At 38.8% G+C, this 20103-nt stretch overlaps 2 protein-coding genes across 3 annotated transcripts; one reads left to right on the forward strand and one right to left on the reverse strand.

Moving 5' to 3' along the window:
* Positions 1–5882: 5882 nt before the first annotated feature.
* LOC116514784 (cytochrome c oxidase assembly factor 5) lies at positions 5883–10789 on the reverse strand. The gene is made up of 3 exons (XM_032226508.1): positions 10599–10789; positions 7622–7705; positions 5883–6123 (listed from the first exon to the last, which is right to left on the reverse strand). The coding sequence occupies exons 1-3, from the start codon at positions 10698–10700 to the stop codon at positions 6082–6084; spliced, it is 228 nt and encodes a 75-aa protein (XP_032082399.1). The 5' UTR covers positions 10701–10789; the 3' UTR covers positions 5883–6081.
* Positions 10790–11809: 1020 nt separating this feature from the next.
* On the forward strand, positions 11810–18643 carry UNC50 (unc-50 inner nuclear membrane RNA binding protein). 2 transcript variants are annotated; one of them, XM_032226507.1, is made up of 8 exons: positions 11810–12215; positions 12954–13310; positions 14225–14298; positions 15473–15756; positions 16594–16714; positions 17357–17496; positions 17580–17681; positions 18278–18643. In XM_032226507.1, exons 4-8 carry the CDS (start codon positions 15477–15479, stop codon positions 18412–18414), a joined length of 780 nt encoding a protein of 259 aa, XP_032082398.1. In that variant the 5' UTR covers positions 11810–12215; positions 12954–13310; positions 14225–14298; positions 15473–15476; the 3' UTR covers positions 18415–18643. The 2 variants fall into 2 exon arrangements, with proteins under 2 accessions (XP_032082398.1, XP_032082397.1); XM_032226506.1 differs by lacking the exon at positions 12954–13310 and having other exon boundaries at positions 11812–12215.
* The last annotated feature ends 1460 nt before the right edge of the window (positions 18644–20103 follow it).

A 20103-nucleotide genomic window follows, 5' to 3' on the forward strand; every position in this document is an offset into this window, starting at 1 on the left:
GGCAGCCGAGGGAGCGAGAGACCGAGAGCGCGATTTCGTAACTTCTGGTGAGCGCCATCTAGTGGCGGCCTGATCTTTTACGGCATCTCTCAGCATGTAACATTTAAGATCTTGAGGCTCATTTTGAATGAATAGTGCGTAAGCACAGGAAATGCCTGCTCGTATGAATCTGAGCATCATTATCGTCTCGTTTTAGTTGTATATACTGTATTCTTAAAATCAAACTGCCCTAGTTTGATCATGGCAGAAAGATCTTATCACATTCTTTGATAAAGTGACACAATTACAGCACCAGAGAAATGCTGTGGATATCATTTAATTGGACTTCAGTAAGGCACTTGATAGACAACAACCTACTACTTGATAAGATAGAAAAATGTGGATTAGACGGCATCACCACCAGATTAATGCTCCAACAGTGGAAGTTTTAAAGAAGAGATTGAATAACCATTTGTTTGAAATTCTATAGGTTTCCTGCCTGAGCAGAGGGTTGGTCCAGGAAACCTCCAAGGTCCCTTCCAACTCTGTCATTCTATTCTATTCTATTCTGAATGGGCTAAAGCAGTATTTCTCGAACTTGGAAAATTTAAGACATTTGTTCAATACCCAGAATTCCCCAGCTAGTAGACACACTGACCCAACAGAATATTTTGATTTTGCAATTCATTAGTTTCATTGCTAATCTCCGTGGTTCTCTTCATGCTCCTTTGCAGTCAGCAAATAGTTTTTACTAATCAATTTTCAAAAAACATAAAACAAAAGTAAACTCATCCTCTCCAAAACAAAGGGGAAATGTACCGGAGAAGTTTCTCTCTTAACATGCCTAACAATAGGCAATAATTATAGCTTCTGCTGTGATGAGTTTAGGCTCCTTTCACTGAAAAGCTTCAAAATGGTTTTACAAATAAACAAACTTCATTTCAAATTTTATGAGTCATTCTAGTGTTTCCTGTTTCCTTAGAAGACTAAAAATTAGTATACAGTGAAAATAAACATGAAAGAAAAAAATAAAGTTAAAAGACATGTGTTGCTACTTTTGTACATTTTGTTTTGGAAGTAGCTAAATCCAGTCTAACAAACAGGATGGTTCATAATCATCATCTCAGAAATGTCACCCACACACATACACATATAGAGTACACAGTACTTTTCAGAAATTGGAGCTAAGTATACAAATACATAGTACATTAGCTGACCAGGAAATTGTGTATCAATTGTACTGTGAATCAATTATTTAATAGTAAAATTATGGGAAAAAATAGAATTCATAAGCTACTTTGGATAAAAACATTTACAAAAGATATTTCATGATATGCATGAGCACAAAGGAAGCAATTCACCTAGAATCATTAAAATGACTGCATCTTTTTTCAGATTATTTATTAAACTTGTACAATGCTCAACTCTTACTAAGATCCATTCAATATTTCCAAAGCTGTTCCTGATCATCTTTGCACCTACAATCACTTCGAAATGACTCTTTTTCTGAATAATGTCTTTTAAACGCACAAAATTGAAAAAGTCTTCCTTAAAATCAGCTTGGTTCCCTATGGGGTATTTTGAAACAGGAAAATAATTCCTTTTAGTTCATATTAAGAGCAATCAAGATTATGCATTAAATTGAAAATAATATACATGCTATCAGTATGCAATAGGAAGTCACAAGTTGTGGTCATGTGATGTCACGATTGAAGAAGACCTGACTGATTCACTTAGCAAGCAGCAGCAGAACAGATGGTATAAGTCTGGTGTGATGATGAGATGTTTCAGTGTACAACTGTGTTGCTTAGCAATGGAGATGCTGGTCCCAATTGTGGAGACCTATGACTGGTTTTCACACTTATGACCACTGCAGCATCCCTGTAGTCATGTGATCAAAATTCAGGTGCTTGACAACTAGAATGTATTTATAACAGTTACACTTTCCTGAGGTCATGGAATCACCATTTGTAACCTTCCTAGCCCGGTTCCGGCAAGCAGTGTCACTGGGAGAAGCCAAATTCACTTAACAATTGCAATGATTCATTTAACAATTGCAGCACAAAGGTCATAAAATGGGGCACAACTAACTTAACAACTGTCTTGATTAGCAATGGAAATTTTGGCCTCCATTGTTATTGTACCTGTATGGTGAATACTGCATTTTTACTGTAAAGCCTTTTAACCAAAAGCAAACACAGAGAATCTAGTTCCAATATAGTATGTATGTATGTATGCTGCCGGTTTGCACCGGTTTGGGAGAACCGGTAGTGGCGGCAGTGCAAGGCTCCACCTGCCCACCCACCCAGACATCATCACAGACATTCTGCGCATGTGCGCACTCCCTCTATTGAACCAATAGTGAAAATAGTAGGATATCATTACTGGTATGTATACATGTATGTATGTATATATGTATTTATTTATTGGCAAACAGTAGCTGGAATTATAGCATCCTTGCCTTCTGGATAACAAAATAACAGAGTTGGAAGGGACCTTGGAGGTCTTCTAGGCCAACCCCTTGTTCAAGAAATCCTGTTCAAAAAAGTTGTTGTCAGAGACTTCTTAAAAATCTCCAATGTTGGAATACCGACAACTTTTGTAGGCAAGTCCTTCCACAGATTAATTGGTCTCATTGTTAGGAAAAATTTCCTTAGTTTTCGGTTAGTTCTCTCCTTGATTAGTTTTCATCCATTGCTTCTTGTCCTGTCTTCAGGTGCTTTGGAGCAGTGGTCCCCAACCTTTTTATCGCCGCGGACCAGTCAGCCTGTGATAATTTTACCGTGGCCCGCTGAGCGCGCGCAGGGGTGGGGGTGGGGGTGTAAAAAAACTCCCAGCCCGGAGTACCCCTTTAAGTAATCCATATTTCAGTAAACTGATCTACCGTCAGGCTGTTGCTTGTAAACTGGACTAACTATTTCTAGTTAATTTCTAACTATTTGAATGGAAGATTATATGCTTATAGTTTCTATTCTTTTGTTAACACACAACCACATTTTTATTCTTCTACAGACACCATTTTTAATTACCAGGATAGTACACCAATGACAGCACCATGATCAGAAAATGTTAGATGTTGCATTATTTTCAATATGTATTTGTAAATATATGCCAAATAGATTGCAATCGCTTTCTGGACTTCCTTTAAATTTGCAGGTAAATGCTGCAATAGATATATAGCTCCCATCAGATTGATGATCACCCAAAAATGTTATTCATTGAATTCACTGTGAATCCTTTCTTAGTAAGTGCATTCAAGACAGCCTACTACTAGCTGGTAGCCTCTCTGTCCATTCACCAAATTATCTGGGACAGGGGTGTCAGAGTGACATCGAAAATGTCAAGGTAATAGCCATGACTATGAAATTAAAAGCCTATTTATTCTTTTATTTGCATCACATAAAAACCAAGATGGTTCCCATCTTGAATTTTTCTAAATACATCCTACATACAACCATGATGCAGGAGTTTTCATTCAGCAAGAAAAAGGAACCGGTGACTTGAGCCAAGTCAACATCTGGAAATCTTATCCCAGTCATATCCAACCTAGCTTATTTTTTGAGATCACCTCAAGGCGAGCTGGAGCGGAACGCGCTGCGCCACGAGTTGGAGAGCTTGGAGAGGCTGAGCGCGCAACTTGGAGAGCTGCGTCTCCGCCGCCTGGAGCCCGAGCTGGCCCGGCGGCGGCAGCAGCTGGAGGGGCTGTGGGCCGACTGCGCCGCTCTGGAGGCGCTGCTGGAGCAGCTCCTGGCCGAGCACGAAGGGCTGCAGGAAGCGCGCAAGCAGCGGCCAGCCGTGCTGCTGTCTGCCCCGCGCGTCCTCCGGGCCGGGCGCTCCGAGAAGCGGCAGCTGGCCTCCGACTACGTGCTGGTGGTGAGCTGGAGCTGCGCGCAGAGCCTGGAGCGATACGAGGCCGAGTTGCGGGCGATGCAGGAGCTGGAAGGGGGCCGCCTGGGCCAAGAGGACCTGCGCAAGCTGCGCGCGCAGAACCAGGAGAGCCGCCGGCGCCTCGAGGAGCTGTGGCACCGCTGCCGGGAGCTTTGCGCGCTGGGCGAGCGGCTGGAAGAGGAGCGGCTGGCGCAGCAGGAGAGCCACGGCGCCCAGCTGCAGGGATCATGGCCCCCGGCCGCTGCGCGGCCCGGTGCCGGGTACTCCGCGGCCCGGCACCGGTCCGCGGACCGGGGGTTGGGGACCACTGCTTTGGAGAATAGGTTGACTCTCTCTTCATAATGGCAACCCCTTAGATATTGGAACACTGCTATCATGTCACCTGTAGTCCTTTTTTCATTGAACTAAACATACCCTATTCCTGCAATTGTTTTTCCTTTGTTTTAGTCTCCAGCCCCTAATCATCTTCGTTGCTCTTCTCTGGACTTTTTGTAATATCTTAACATCTTTTTTACATTGTGGTGACCAAAACTGGATGCAATATTCCAAGTGTGGTCTTACTAAGGCATTATTACAGCAGGGAGGCAAGGAATGCTGTGGGTCCCATCCCCAAGGGAGATACACCTCGTGGGACCCAGAAGAAGGACCTTCTCCATTGTGGTTTCCTCTCTCTGGAACATCATTCCCCCAGAGATTAGAACGGCCCCCACTCTAATACTCTTCCAGAAGGCGCTGAAGACTTGGTTCTGCCAGCAGGCCTAGGGAACCCGCAGTGGGATTGAGCCCATTAAATGGGTCATGTGATCTGCTGTCACTGGGGATGTGGGTGTGACTTTATTATATTAATTTATCTGATTCTTTTATTAGTTTTATTGTTTTTTTAATAAGGTTTTAAATTATGTAAGCCGCCTTGAATCATCATGGGCGAATAGGTGGCAATATAAATTTAATAATAATTATTATAAAGTGCTACTAACACTTCACATGATTTTGATCTTGGCATGTCAAACATTCAGAAAATACCTAATGGATTCTGCTGGTATGTTCCTCCCCCCATTCCCCAGAGAAAATGAAAGGAGAAACTATTATTTACATATTCATTTATTTTTTAAAAAAATACATTCTAATTATGTGTGGTGCTATATATTATATAAAGAAACATCAAATGATTATAAAAATAAAATACGAACAAAACAAACTCATTTTCTGAGTCTGGAGGCACAAGAGCATGGCCCTGTCACATGAGTTCCAGAGGGTCCAAAGTTGTGTGAGAGTACATCCTAGTCTTGCATGGTCCCCCGTCTCTGAAAATCTCATGAGAACAGGGCGTGCTTTTGAGAATAATTCTTGGGTGTGATGAACTCAAGAGTGATACCCAAAATTTTATTGGAGAAGCACAGGCACTTCTTGGAAAACACAAGATACCATAGTAGTTGTGAGCAATGTGTTGTCAATTTCTACCACAGAAACCACATATAAAAAGTGATTAGAGGTTTAAATATCAATAGCAAAATAATGGAGCGCAGGAAGAATATTCCTGTAGAATATTCATTCTAATAAGCAGCAGTATGTTTTGGAGAAAAAGTAAAACCAGCTAGCCTTTTCCAGTCTGCTGTCCTTAAGATGTGTTGGCACCATAGCTTTAAACAGTTCCAGCTGAAGACCACAAATTTTAACCATTTTCAAATGAGTTTTAGAGCTTGTTTTCTAAAATTGCACTGTTTGTAGAAAATGAGTTCCACCTCATTTGCAGTAAATACATTTATCTACTTCAGTGCGTACCAGCTTACATTATACTATATGACTCCACACTTGTGTATCTTTTCTAGAAGTAGAACAATAATTTCTTATGAGAATAAGCTGTCTAATTAATTTGGCATTGTTGTGGAACACTTGCTAAAAGACTAAAAAATATAAGTACAATCATATTACATATTGAAACATTAATATTATAAAATGAATCAAACTATACAATAATTCAGTTCCAAGAAAAATAATACCCAACATTAAAGAGATCAATTGAAATTAAAGATTTTATTTACAATATGATAGCCACAAAACTGCCAGACTTGAATTTTAATTCAGTACCTCTAATATTCACAATACCAATCATTTCATGATATCACATCCAGGAATAGCTTCAAAGGAAACCCAGAGAATTCTGGTCTTTCAATCTGCCAAAATATCCCCAAGATTGCTTCTTAAAATGCAGCTTCAATATCCTTTTATTCCTCTGAATCTTGTTCTGTTATCCAACTGTAAAGAAGAAAAATAAATATAAGTAAAAACTACTAACTTTTTATTATATAAAACTTCCTATAACTAGTTGTTTTATTTTAGGAAGCTTATAAGAAAATATGGCAATATTTAGTCCAGATTGTATTTTATGGAAGGAAATTTCCTGGGAGGAATTCTAAATGGATAAAATTTTTACTAGTCAAAATAATTTAGATTAAAAGTAAATTCAACATATTTAAAAATGCCAGCAAAAGGAATATGTTCAGCAGTTATACAATAAGCACTTAAAAGTTTTGGAAAGTCATGCTTGTAATTGTCTTCATATCCATGCATAATTCACTGGATCTTATATGGTATTTTTTTTCCAGAATTTTATGTTACAGAATTAAAACAATAAGTTCTTAGTGAGTGTTGGGATTCATATGGAGAAACAATATTAAATCTATGTTTTCCAGGTTGGCAGGATGTAAAAGATAAATATCTTGAATCAGTCTTGTAAGCTCAAAAATAAATAAATTCACTTTTTTTTAGAACACATTTGATATATTCTTGCCTTTGCTTTATCTGGATTTCTAAAATTACTGTTGATTAAGAATGTCATAGCCTGTATATTGATTAATAAGCAAACATAATCCTTATGTTATCTGCAGCTGTTTTTATGGTCTTATGGTGTTTTGAAATTTTGGCTGTTTCATCTTGTTTATTTTGTTTTAATTGTTAGTTGTTCAAAATCATGTATATGAGTTTGATAACAAAATAAACCTATTGAATAAATAAAAATGTATGCTGAAAAACTAAGAAAGGTTGCCTGTACTGATGGTTTTATATTCCATAAAAAGTCTGGGGTGGAGATCTTTTCTACCCACTCAGCCATCTCCAACGTAATAGGCTCCATGCTAAGCAACAGAGCCAAGTTTTCAGGCTCTTCTGGAAGGCCAGATGTGTGGGAGGCAGACCTCACTTCCAACAAGAGAATATTCCAGAGGCTCTTCTCCTGGACCCCACTAACTGAAATTCTTTGGCAGATGGAATCTGAAATAGGCCCTTTCTGCTGGAACCAGTGGAGTGGACTAGCTTTATTGGAGTGATATGGTTCCTCAGATATCCTGGCTCCATGCATAAAGAGCTTCAAAGGTGATGACCAATACCTTGAATTGAACCCAGAAGCAAATAAATTTATTAACAAGCAATAGAGGTTTCTCTTTTTTTTCTTCTAAGTAGTGAGTGAAATCACAGTAGTGTGTGACTCCACTCACATACCCAGGGATGGGCTGAGCTTCTAATGACTTCCACTGAGTTACAGAGAATAAAATTAGCAGCTTGCAATTCAGAACATAGGAAAATTGAACAAATAATCGCCTTAATCTGACGAAATATACATATTTTGACTGTTATCTACAAGTACATTTCACTTTGCAGAGAGGAGGTAGTGATTTATGTAAATCAAAAAAGCAAGCTCAGCAGCAGCCCTTCACAGTTTTGCATTTTTCTCAAGGGGTTCCTCTTACAAACTTACCAATGATCTTCTGCATTCAAACATGGAAATTAGCAAACCTCTACAATGTCCTTCCTTCAAGCATTCTTTGACGCTCTTCCCTTCCTGATAGAAAAGATATCCAGATAAAAGATTCAATATATTCATTTAGTTGTTAGAAAAACATTATATTATACATAATCTTTCACAACACTTTTTCCAATATAAGCAAAAGCGAAGAAGACCAAAAAGTAAAACTTGCTAAAAAAAATTAAAAAAATCATTGCATAAAGAACGTAACTGTCTTCATATACCCTTCCTCAAGATGATTGTAGAAGGCCCAGAGAAGAAGTTTCACAAGAATAGATCTAAAATTGTGAAGGACTGTCCCAATAGTTTCTAGGTTTGATATTAATAAAAGCTGGTTGGATTTATATTTCAAAAACCATTCTCAAGGCTAGGCTTTTTCATATGGGCACTCTGTATTGGATTCATACTGAATCTAACAGTATATAATTTGCTGTATGATAAAATATTAAAATTCTTTGCTCCCATTCATCAATAGGCAACACCTTGTCATAATGTGCTGTCAAGCCCTTATTTTACTACATGCCAGATCTATTTAATGCTCTTTTAAATTTTCTTTTAACAAGAAAACTTATATAAACATTGGCATGATGCAAAGTAAGGTCCCACTTTTAGAGTCATATTTATTTCCAGGAATACCTTTGACTTATTGAGAACATGAAAATACTTGGGGCTGGGGATTGTTCTCTAGTAAATCAATGTTTTGTGATTGGCCAATCACTGAAGCAGCTATTTGTTTTTTTTTATTTGTATTCATAACATATTGTACCATTCTAAAAGTGACCTTGGTCCAGGAAGACTGTTTACCTATGCTTATCTCATTTTTTTTTAATTGAGATGACAGAAAAGACATTATTTAGTAGACAGTCTTCTTTCCATGTTCTCTCATGGTTTTATAAGGTACATTCTTATCAAACAAAATTACTACATACTTTTTTACTGTAAACCCTCATAAAGTGTATGCACCTTTTAAAAACAAAAGCTCTCTAGCTGAAATAACTTGTATACATATCAGAAATGCTGTTCAAAATTTACTGAGTTTAATATTTCTCTTCTTTATATATGCAGCCTAACAGTCTTCTCAGAAGGGATTGCACATTAAGTAGGAAGGAGACCTCTTCAGGAAGAGCAGTGTAAGGAAATAAGTACATCATATTATTAGCTGTAAGATGGAAAGGAAAAGCAATGTATGTATGTCTAACACACATGAAAAGAGCTGTTTCTATTAATGTTAAAACTCTTTCACGCAAAATGTTTCTCTTCTCCTGGCTTCTCCTCCTCCTCTTCTTCATATTTTACATAAATATCTTAAAATATTTATTTAAAACATTTATATAACCACCCATCTTCTAATCAACTCTGGATGGCTCCCAATCACAAGTTAAAGCAACATATAAAACCTTATTGAAACTATAAAACTAAACACATGAAACAATTTAAAATAAACTGCAACAAATAATTAGGAATTAATACTTGAAAACTACTTTTTTCCTTATAAGATATAATCAAATGTAATTTTTGCAAAGTTCAAGTTTTTTTTTAAGTAGAACATGCACTGCGCTAGGGTATAAGTGTTGTCATGGAAAGGGGCTGATTCAAATCCAAATTTAGACTAGAGTAGACTAGAATTGGCGACTACCCGGAGGAGGGCCTTCTCTGTGGCTGCTCCGACCCTCTGGAACGAACTCCCCGTGGTACCCTCACCACCCTCCAGGCCTTCCGCATAGCCCTTAAAACCTGGCTGTTCCGACAGGTCTGGGGCTAAAGACTCGCTGCCCCACTTCAAATGGTATGATTGTTGTGCTTTTAATTATGTATGGTTTTTATGTTTTTTGTAACTCTGTTTGTTTTTCCCCTCCCTTTTTGCGTTGTGAGCCGCCCTGAGTCCCTTTCAGGGAAAAGGGCGGCATACAAATAAATTAAAATGAAATGAAAAATGAAAATTCTTTATTGGCCAAGTATGATTGTTTCTCATTGTTTTCTCATTGTTGCGTATAATGCATAACAATGATGGCAGCAAATCTGGATTACTAGGAGCCAAACTCCTTCGTCTCTGCCATGAAAGCACTTGCCCTCTTGATCAAAAAGTCTACTTTTTAATGTAGAAGCCAATACTTTCATTTGGTGGGATAGACGGCCCTCTAAGGAAGCCTTTCACAGTCAAGTCACCCATCCAGGCTGGCTCACTTCTTTTGCAAAAGAATGAAATGTAAATGCCTATAGGAGATTCTCAGTCATCCAGATGGTGGTTGTCCCAAGGGTGCTTTTTAAAAATGTTTTATTGATTTTATTTATATTCAATCCAATGTTCATCAAACAGTGTTTGCTCTGGATACAGTAACGTTTCATCAATCATAATATTCATTTTTGTTATAACCATTCACCACCATAATAGTCGCAGTACAATAACATCGTGATATAATCACAATGATACTTAACATCCTCTGCTTTAGCCATTCTCCTCTTTAAGATTTCCTCTTTTAATATCTCTTCCCTTTCTAATTTCAGTCTTTCTTATCTGACAGTCATAAGATCAAGTTTGTCCCATTTCAAAAAAGAACAGAAAGTATAAGGGGGGAAAAACACGAAGTAAAATAAGAAGGCGAGGGGTGGGGAGAAAGGGAGGCCGCTCAAAATAACGCCAGGAAAAGGCTGCTTTTTCAGAAGGCAGATGGACTCTCAAGAGGCAGGGCTAACGACCAGATGACTTGCAAGGAGTATAAATCTGTCCATTTTCCACCATTCGGTCAGAACGGAAGAAGCCGCTTAGATGCGAAGCGAAACGTCTTCATAGAAAGCAACGAACGTCCAGTTGCCTTTTGGAAAAAACACCTTCGGGATGCCCAGAGCGCCTTTCTCTACCCCGCCGCCCCATTTCCTCGGTTGCCCAAGCGACGCCTCGAGCTCCCTTTTCCCGCAGTCTCCCAGCTACCTTGATGACGCAGGGACACTCCAGCAGGCAGGACTTCAGGTCCTCGCGGACCCCGGAGCACGCCCGCTTGTCCTCCTCTTTCCCTTCGTAGTATTTCGGCATGGCGGCGAGGCGTTTCTGGCTTTCGGCGTCCGTCACCCGCGGAGTCACTCGCAACTCCGCAACTTCCTCAGCCGCAAGAACTACTCTTCCCGAGAGCCACCACGTTCGCTCACCTTTCACCTGTTCCTGGAGTTACGAAAAATACAGAAAATGAGCCCTGCTTACGTGGGGAAGGCTTCGTTTTCAATTGGAGTCTATGCTTACGTGCCTCTCCCGCGGGCGAGAAAACGATCGGTAGACTTCAGTGGGAGAAGTCAGTATTTAGATGCAGGCGTTGTTTGATAGGACTTTATTTATAGGTTTGGACGGGATCTTATTATAAGGTGGTTCGATTTTTGTTTGATACGCATCAACGTATTAGCAGGCTTCATGCGAAACTCTTAAGCTAAAATGTAGTGTGGTAAATCAGAAATCGTTTGTTACTTATAGTGAGCACAGTCAATTGTGGTCTGTTGTGTAATCTATGATTGGCTTAGTCTGTCGCATAACTATGTCTTACCCTTTTTGGTATGAAAAATAGCTCTGTGATTGAAAATCTGGTATCACCCTTACGTTGCATAAGTCTGTGCGGTAAACTCCAAATGACTACCTTTGAACGGCAAAAAAAAAGAGACACATAAATAGATGACAAGCAAAGCGATGGGGAGTTGGGTAACTCTGCCTCCGCAATCTAATACCGGTTTGGTTTTTGATGTTCGGAATTCTTTCCCACAGTATTGCGTTATATGCTTTCATTATAAAAAATGTATGATTAATTTTTCTGCCCGTGGCCCAATATTGTTTACTTCAAATGGGAATAATGAGATCGAACTAAATGTACGTTTTAAATAAAAAATACAATGGTGAGTCGGTTTAACATTGGAGAATCAGCATAAAAAAACATAGTATCTCTTTATAGCAGGGATCCCCAAACTTGGCAACTTTAAGACTTGTGGATTTCAACCAGCATAGCTGGCTGGAGAATTCTGGGAGTTGAAGTCCACAAGTCTTAAAGTTGGTAAGTCTAACGACCTCTGCTTTATTGTATTGAGACAAATGAAAAAGAAACTTGCAACGTAACTCACGATAACATTTTCCTGTTCAATGACAGGCCCTTCTACCCTTTTTTAAAGTCCGTGTACGTCATCATCCGGCGCTGAAAGACTACCTACTCCGGGACTCCGTGGCCGTGTCAGCCTGTGCCTCTTGCGTACGCATGCGCTTTGGCAGGGGGCTGGAAATTACGGAAGAGTCAGCAACTTAGAGTCTGAGTGGTGGTGGGGTGGGCGGCAGTCGAGTAGAATTTGCGGGGTGGGGGTGTCTTCCTCTTAGTTCCCCCCTCCCCGGCGCAGCGACCGGACGAGAAGAGGCGGGGTGGGCAGTCACCGCTGGCGAAAGGCGAAAGTGGTTTGAAACGTTGCGGGGGTTCTAGAACGGTGGGACCCGAACGGAGCCACGCCCCCCTTTCCCTCCCTTCTCCGCCTGCAAGTTTTTAGTCCGCCTTTTCTACCGCCTGGCTCGTTCCTGCCTTGAAAGGTACCTGCGGCTTTTCCCCCACCTCCTCCCTTCCCGCTGCTCTCCCAGCCGGCCTGTGGCTAACTAGAAACCCATGACTTTCAAATAATTCCCATCTGTCTAAACCAGGGGTGAAATTCAGCAGGTTCTGACAGGCTCTGGAGAACCGGTAGCGGAAATTTTGAGTAGTTCAGAGACCCGGCAAATACCACCTCTGGCTGGTCCCAGAATGGGGAGGGAATGGGGATTTTGCAATATCCTTCTCCCCCAGGAGTGGGGAGGGAAATGGGGATTTTGCGGTATCCTTCCCCTGTCACGCCCACCAAGCCACGCCCACAGAACTGGTAGTAAAAAAATGTGAATTTCACCACTGGTCTAAACTGAAGTTTCCGAATCAAAACAGACAGATACCCTCCTATCACATCATCCTCTCCTCCAGGGATATTCCCAATTTTGTCTAGGAGTGTTTTGTTTCCTACTTCCTCTGTCCCCTTCAATTTGTCCAGCACCATCGCAGACAAAATGTTCCTTTAAGAACTCTTTGTTTTGTTTTGTTTTGTTGTCGTTGCAGATATACATTTGCCTGTTTAGCTTTTCTGACTCTCATGGCTTTCCTTTCAAGGATTAATATTCTCTTTATTTCTTCAACAGACTGGCCCCTCTTTATCTGTTCTTGAAGCCAAAGCCGCTTATATCTTTTCTTTAGGAATATATATTTTTGGGCTTCTATTTTCAGAATGCCTCTATCTCTTCCTATAGGGCAGTGATGGTGAACCTTTTTGGCACCGAGTACCCAAACCGGAACATGCGTGCACATGGGTGTCCATCTGCGCACACCAGAGCACCAGAAACCTGAAGATCAGCTGGCTGTCACATGCATGCCTGTTTTTTGGCCATTTTTCGGGCCCCTTTCAGGCTGTTTTCCAGGTCAATTTTAGGCTGGTTTTGGCCCAGAAAACGGCCCAGAAACAACCTGTGTTTTTTGGCTGTTTCATCACCCGCAAAGACCAGCTGGCCAGTGTGCGTATATATGCCAGAAACCAGGAGAGCAGCTGGCAATGGTGCACATGCCCACAGAGAGGGCTTTGCGTGCCACGCCTGCCACGCCTGCCACAGGTTTGCATCACAGCTATAGGGTATTGGCTTCTCTTTTTATAAGTTAAGTGTAACATTTCTGATTTATGCATTGGTTTTACGCTCGGACTGTATCCTGGAGAACAAATATTAGTGGCTTACCTGCTCTTTAACTTTTTGATTTTAATCTGTATGTTTTGTAGTCTGTTCCACAGGCTGTTGCTGGCATTGTTCTGGTTGTTGACTTAAGTTGTTAATTTAGATTAGCTAAATGTTTCATCTATCCTATGCCCATATAATTTCCTTGACAAGAATGCTAATGTATTTGGCTGGTACTTTCTTCGAGGCTTGATTTTGGGATTTCTTCTTCTAGGAACTTCTTTTATTGCCTAATTTCTTTCTTGTTTACTTTTACCTTCCTTCTTCCCCTTCAAACTTCAGCAGCAAAGACACAGCCTGCTCTACTTTACTGCACACTTAATCTTTCCTTAGAAAAACAACCTTGCAAACATGTACAGATAGTCCTCAACTTACAACAGTTTGTTTAGTGACCATTCATAGTTAAAACAGCACTGAAAAAAAGGACCTATAACTGTTTTTCACATGATTATTGTAGCATCCCACTGTCACATGATCAAAATGTAGATGCTTGGCAACTGACTCAAATTTATGACAGTTGCAGTGTCCCAGGGTCAACTTTTGTGACTTCTGCAAGAAAAGTTAGTGGAGAAACAAGACAAACTTAATAGCCATAGTACTAACAACCACAGTGATTGGCTTAACAAATGTGGCAAGAAAAGTAGTAAAATGGAGAAAACTCAACAAATGTCTCGCTATGCGACATAAATTTTTGGCCTCAATTGTGTGTTGTAAGTTGAGGACTACCTATATTTTTTGCAACTGGCTTTTCATTCCCTTTACAGTACTGATTTACTTTCATTTCTGTTCTTCCGCAGTTATGCCTGCTGAATGGTTTTCTTGTCCCTAAATCTTCTCTAGCCATTTGAGATTTACTACATTGGATCAAAAGGTACAAAAGCTCAGTTGTTGCCTGTTTTTGTCAAAGATAATTTAAGAACTTTCTCTCTTTGCTGTCATTTTCTACACTCTCCTAGTATACTTCATACATGCAGCACAGTCTCCCCTACTACATGGGAAAGGAAAATAATTCAAGATATATTGTTTTCCATTTGTGCAAATCTATGATATTATGAATTAATAAAGCTTTGGATCATTTAGAGGTGTTTCACAAAGTCAGTATGTATTTTGCCCTAATTTAGCCTGTGCGGGAAGATAATGGTCCGAACTATACCAACCACATAACTCTCTTGTACAAGAGGCAGAGGTGGGTTCTTCCCTGTTCAGCTCGGATAGGGCGAACCGGTAGTAGTGGTGGTGGGAGGCTCCGCCCACCCACCTGGATACTTTTGTGCATGCGCGGGAGCGCATCCAAACCAATAATAAAAAAAATTGGCAACCCACCACTGACAAGAGGGGAAGAGGAATTTGCAGAAGCCTGAGGCTCATGCATGTAGCTGTGGCTTGTTATGGTACTTGAATGAATCTTTGGCTAGTGGGGAATGATGATGAGAGAAAAATCACTGCCAGTGATTTATTGTTGCTTTCTCTTGTCAATATTTTGGAATGGCAAATTCTACCACATTTGCTGTATATATCTTGAAATTCTCCCAGATTTCTTGGAAGCAGTTTTTTTTTTAGCAAGCATTATCCCTACGAAAAATCTTACAAGGACAAGATAAAACTCTTTCATACCCATTTATGTATTGAGTCCTTTGTACTGAATCACATCATTGACAGAGCCAGAGAATCATATAAAACGATGACCTTAGCTAAAGTATTAATATTAACCTCTCTGCTTATTCAAGAATAGTGATGCCAAATAGATGAAGTGGAACATTTTCCCATTAGTTTGTGACGTTTTCATTTGGAATCTTTTGAGAAATAATTTTTGCAAGTATGTTAACACTTTGAGTATACTTAACAGATAGTGTGAGGATTGGCTTTCTACTACTACTATGTTTAATAACAGGATCTAATACATGCATATAAAATAGAGCACAGATTTACTGCCTAGAAGTGAGAGGAGTGATTTATAATTTCAACATGCAAACTGGTGCCTGCTTTGAAGCTTTAGCTCAGATATACTTCTTTCTAAAAATTGTGGCTATTTTCCCCCTCTTTAGCAAGATGTTACCTACTACATCAATTAATCCTCGAGATCAGGGCAATGGATCTTTAAATACTCGACCATCAGCAAGACACACGGCTGGGGCAAAGCGCTATAAATATTTGAGGAGACTCCTTCATTTTCGTCATATGGACTTTGAGTTTGCTGTCTGGCAGATGTTGTATCTGTTCACTTCACCACAGAAGGTGTACAGAAATTTTCAGTATAGGAAACAAACAAAAGACCAGTGGGCTAGAGATGACCCTGCTTTCCTTGTGTTGCTGAGTATCTGGCTGTGTGGTAAGTAGCTGAGAACTACTTGAAATTGGTGTTTCTAGCTTGGTGCCCTGAAATATTGGTAGTAATAAGTCCTCAGTAACAATAACAAATTTGGTCTAGTATAATGCTTAAGGCATCAGACTAGAAGCCAGGAGATTGTGAGTTTTAGGCATGAAGGCTGGTTGGCTGATTTTGGGTCAGTCACTCTCTTGCCTGCCCAACTTGCCTCACAGAGTTCTTGTGGGGAAAATAGGAGGAAAGAGTATTGTGTATGCTTGCAGCCTTGAGTTATTTATAAAAACTGTAAAGGTGTGATATAAATACAATATTGGTGTTTTACATAGTGCTCAACCAGAGTAAACTATTACAGAATTGAGAGCAAGAAGTACCATGCCTGTACATTCCCAAAGACACTGAACACCTGCTGGTAGAGTCAGACTTATAGTATTTATGAAGGAACTCAGAATTTTATTTGAACTCTAGGAACACCAATGTCCAGTGATTCTCTGTTGCTAAGCAGGCTAATGCGGAGCTATTTACCTCTAGTCTTAAAAAAACCACCATTATCTATAACTTATTTTGCCAACTTTGAAACATCTAAATAGAAAATACTACCAAGCCACTTTACGTATATATGTCTTAGTTTTCAGACTAGCAGTTTTGACAACAAGGGGATTTGAAAAATTTACTTGGAAAAATGAAACTATATAAGTAACTAACTTTATTGGAGATAGAGGCATATTACTGAATGAGTCTTCTCTAAGCAGTATAAATTTGGAGAGCACAGGACTATTCAAAGTTAGAACATCTTGTATGAATTAATCATATATGTTGCTGCTGTTCATCTTCCTCCTCCAGTATCCACTATAGGATTTGGCTTTGTGTTAGGCTTGGGATTTCTTGAAATGATAAAGCTGCTGCTGTGGGTCGTGTTTATAGACTGTGTAGGAGTTGGCCTTCTGATTGCAACTTTAATGTGGTACGTATCTTTAAAATAATCTTTAAATGCAGATTTCTGAATTTAAAAATTGCAAGTTCCAAAGAGAATTTAAAATTATTAGTGTACTCCAATTTGGTTAAAAAGAAAGACTGGAACATTTTGAACAACGGAGCATAAATGATGCTCACATATTGGATTTACTTTCTGGAGAGCGTCATACAAATTAAAATTACTTCTGAGTTCACTTGTTACCATATTACCGTTACTTGACATTTATGTATGCAGTAGAGTTTATGGAAACCACCTGGAATAGAAAATGATGTTTAGGATTCTCCAGCACATACTGTATTAGAAAAAGTGGAAAATCCCCCCCCCCCCCCCCGGTCTCTTATCTTGATTTGAGGAGGGTGGAAAAATAAAGTTCCTTACTGAAGTATATATTTGTATTTTTAATATTCTGCTAAGGGATCAAAACTGTTCTTTTGTTTTTATAATATTCCTTAAAAATAATTTGTAAAATTTATTTTAGATTTCTAGATCAAAAATACATTTGGATTTGAAAGTACTACAAAACATGAAGAGTCAATGTTATCCAGAAGGAAAGAGTGTTATTTCATGCTATATTGAAATAATAAAACATTGCACATTTTAACACATAGGTTTTGAATTTCCCCTCCAAAGGTTTATCTCCAATAAATTTTTGCTAAAGCATCCGAACAGGGACTATGATGTAGAATGGGGATATGCCTTTGATGTTCATTTGAATGCTTTCTACCCGCTTCTTGTTATCCTGCATTTTATCCAGTTGTTTTTCATTCATTGTAAGTATTTTTTTTTAATTGAAGCATTTTTATTGCCTTGCTTTCTTCTATGTCATATACTGAGGCTGAGTTATTTCTTGCAGATGTAATTTTATCAGCATCGTCTATTGGCTATTTTGTTGGAAATACTTTCTGGCTGGTTGCAATTGGTTATTACATCTATGTGACATTTCTGGGATACAGTGGTAAGTAATGGTAACTAATTTCAGCAAGAAATTAGCATGGCAGATGAGAAGGAAGTTTTATTGGCACTAAACAAACGTGCCTAAATGTTATATCATTATCTGTCAAACAGCCACTTTTGCGGGTCAGTTGCTAAGTGCCCGACATGCAGTTATGTAACGGCCAGAGAGGAAGTGATCTTCAGAAGTGGTTTATAAGTACCCTCTTGGGGGGAGAGGAGGTGTTGGCAATTATAACTTTGAATGGTCATTAAGCAACCAGTCATAAGTCAAGGACTATCTGGAATCGCAGAGAAACTCAGTTCAAAATCTTTACTTCTTCTCCTTACATAAAACCTCCATAGTTGTCTTGCCATACCCTCCCTTGGGGTATAGTAAATTACTTACGTGAGTCCCTTGAGTGCAAACTGCCATTTCAGTGGTTTGTTTTTGTTTCAGAAAGCTTCCAATTTCCAAGAATTAGCAATTGTTCTAGGGTTGTGTTTTTTAGTGAAAGTGTATTAGCTTTCTCGCACACAAGAGGGAGTCCTTCCTGCTCTTTCTTATCCTTGAGACAGAGATGCAGTCTTGGTTTCTACTGAAGCTCTGCTCCCTTTCAGCACTGCCATTCCTGAAGAACACGGTGATCCTTCTGTATCCATTTGCGCTTCTCATCTTGCTGTACGTGGTCTCTTTAGCCATTGGGTGGAACTTTACTAAAGCACTTTGCGTTTTCTACACATACAGAGTGAAATAAACTGGTCTCTAATAAATAACACCTTGTACAAAGGTCAAACCTGGTGAAATGAAGATACTCTTGTACATTCCTGTAAATAACTTACTCCTCACTGTAGATCAGTGTATACAAAATGTTTGGTTTTTTAAAAAACAAAAGCACTGACAGCCTTCTGAAAATAAGCCTTCTATATCCCTCCTTTGTGGACGAATTGTATATCTCTGTAATAAAGATTCTTTTTAAAATTAAATTGCTTTTAAGTAGATTTCTTAATACATTTTTTACAATTAATTTAAGTCCTTCAATAAGATATTACAAAATTCAAGATTGGACAAGTTTCAGTAATAGGGACTGATTTTATTTTACTTACAAATTCCTAGTGTGTTTTAAAGACAATATTTAAATGTTTGCCATCTTGCCACCCATATAAAAAGGTGGTTAAAAACATAGTAATAATGTTTCATGTGAATCTATTGGCCTCAAAGAAGCTGTGCTTCTACTACTACCCATTCCAAGTAAGATTATAGAAAACATGGTTGGTTAGCATTAGGTAGTAGCTATCACTTATGATGGGAAACACTACCCAACCCACTTTGTGGTCATGTACTCTGGAAAATAGTCTTAGCCATTCTTGTGTTAGTCTGGCAGCTTCTAACATACACATATACATAATTCTAGGGCACCAGGAAAAACATAACACCTTGTGCCTGTAGATTTTTCAGGATATATAAAAAGCCTGTTAAATTGTATAGAAAGTGTACAGATTTTTAAAATTACATTACTTTACTCTTGAACTTGCTAAAATGTCCACACTTTTTGCTATTCATGTATTACAAAATTGCAGTCATGCCACAGAAAATGTGCTTTCAAGTTTAGTTTTATGATATAGGAACAAAATTGCTATAGATAACTACAGCTTTTCAGCAGTACTTAATCCAATGTGAATTATTCAAGATGCCTATTATACATTCAGTCTTTCCAATCCCACTATCCCACAGATTAATAAAGTAAACTTTAATGATTAATATGTAGAGTAATACTCTACTCATATTAATGTGTAAACTCTACTAAGTAGTAAAGTGGTATGTGACAACACTCTTAGAAAGACATGAGGAAGAATATGGTATATAAATCATAGTTTGCAGGTGGGGGAAATAAAATGAGAGGAGTAGAAACCTGAATAAAATAAATATTTATTTATCAAATTTCCATAGCTACCTGTCTCAAAAAGCAACTCTTGGCAGGAGAAAAATATATAGGGCTATTACTGCATATAATCTCACAAGAAGATTCTGCAAGAAAAGAACTATGTCATGATTTACTTTCCCATCTTCTTTCCCTAATCATTATCCCCTCAGATTTTTTTTAAAAAAAATATTCTATGATAGCCATTTTATGTCAGCTGGAATTTTGCTGTATGTCTATCTAAAAACTATTGCATACAAAAAAATATTTTTGTTTAGTTTTATGTACATGTGTTTCCAGTTGTATTTATCTAATACAAATACTTCCAGCCCTTCTGCAAAACTTTCCATTTTTTTTCTAGTTAAAACTCCAGAAGGCAGTTTTTAAAAATATTTATTTCAAATAGTACATGGGCAGCTCGTGGCACATAGCGCATTGATGAAAGGCACAATTAACATGACCCAGTTAGATTTTCAAATGTAGCAGCAAGATTAACAATATCAAAATCTAGCTCTAAAAAAGTTT

This window comes from Thamnophis elegans, chromosome 11 (assembly GCF_009769535.1).
Source record: "Thamnophis elegans isolate rThaEle1 chromosome 11, rThaEle1.pri, whole genome shotgun sequence".
Classification (NCBI taxonomy): Eukaryota; Metazoa; Chordata; class Lepidosauria; order Squamata; family Colubridae; genus Thamnophis; species Thamnophis elegans.

Excerpts from the sequence above, each read along its gene's own strand:
- UNC50 (XM_032226507.1), top strand. The coding sequence starts at position 15,477 with ATGTTACCTACTACATCAATTAATCCTCGAGATCAGGGCAATGGATCT. Across the intron at positions 15,757-16,593 it reads GCTGAGTATCTGGCTGTGTG|TATCCACTATAGGATTTGGC; the intron begins GTAAGTAGCTGA and ends TTCCTCCTCCAG. Across the intron at positions 17,682-18,277 it reads GACATTTCTGGGATACAGTG|CACTGCCATTCCTGAAGAAC; the intron begins GTAAGTAATGGT and ends GCTCCCTTTCAG.
- LOC116514784 (XM_032226508.1), bottom strand. The coding sequence starts at position 10,700 with ATGCCGAAATACTACGAAGGGAAAGAGGAGGACAAGCGGGCGTGCTCC. Across the intron at positions 7,706-10,598 it reads AGTGTCCCTGCGTCATCAAG|GAAGGGAAGAGCGTCAAAGA; the intron begins GTAGCTGGGAGA and ends CTTTTCTATCAG. Across the intron at positions 6,124-7,621 it reads TTGAATGCAGAAGATCATTG|TTGGATAACAGAACAAGATT; the intron begins GTAAGTTTGTAA and ends TCTTCTTTACAG.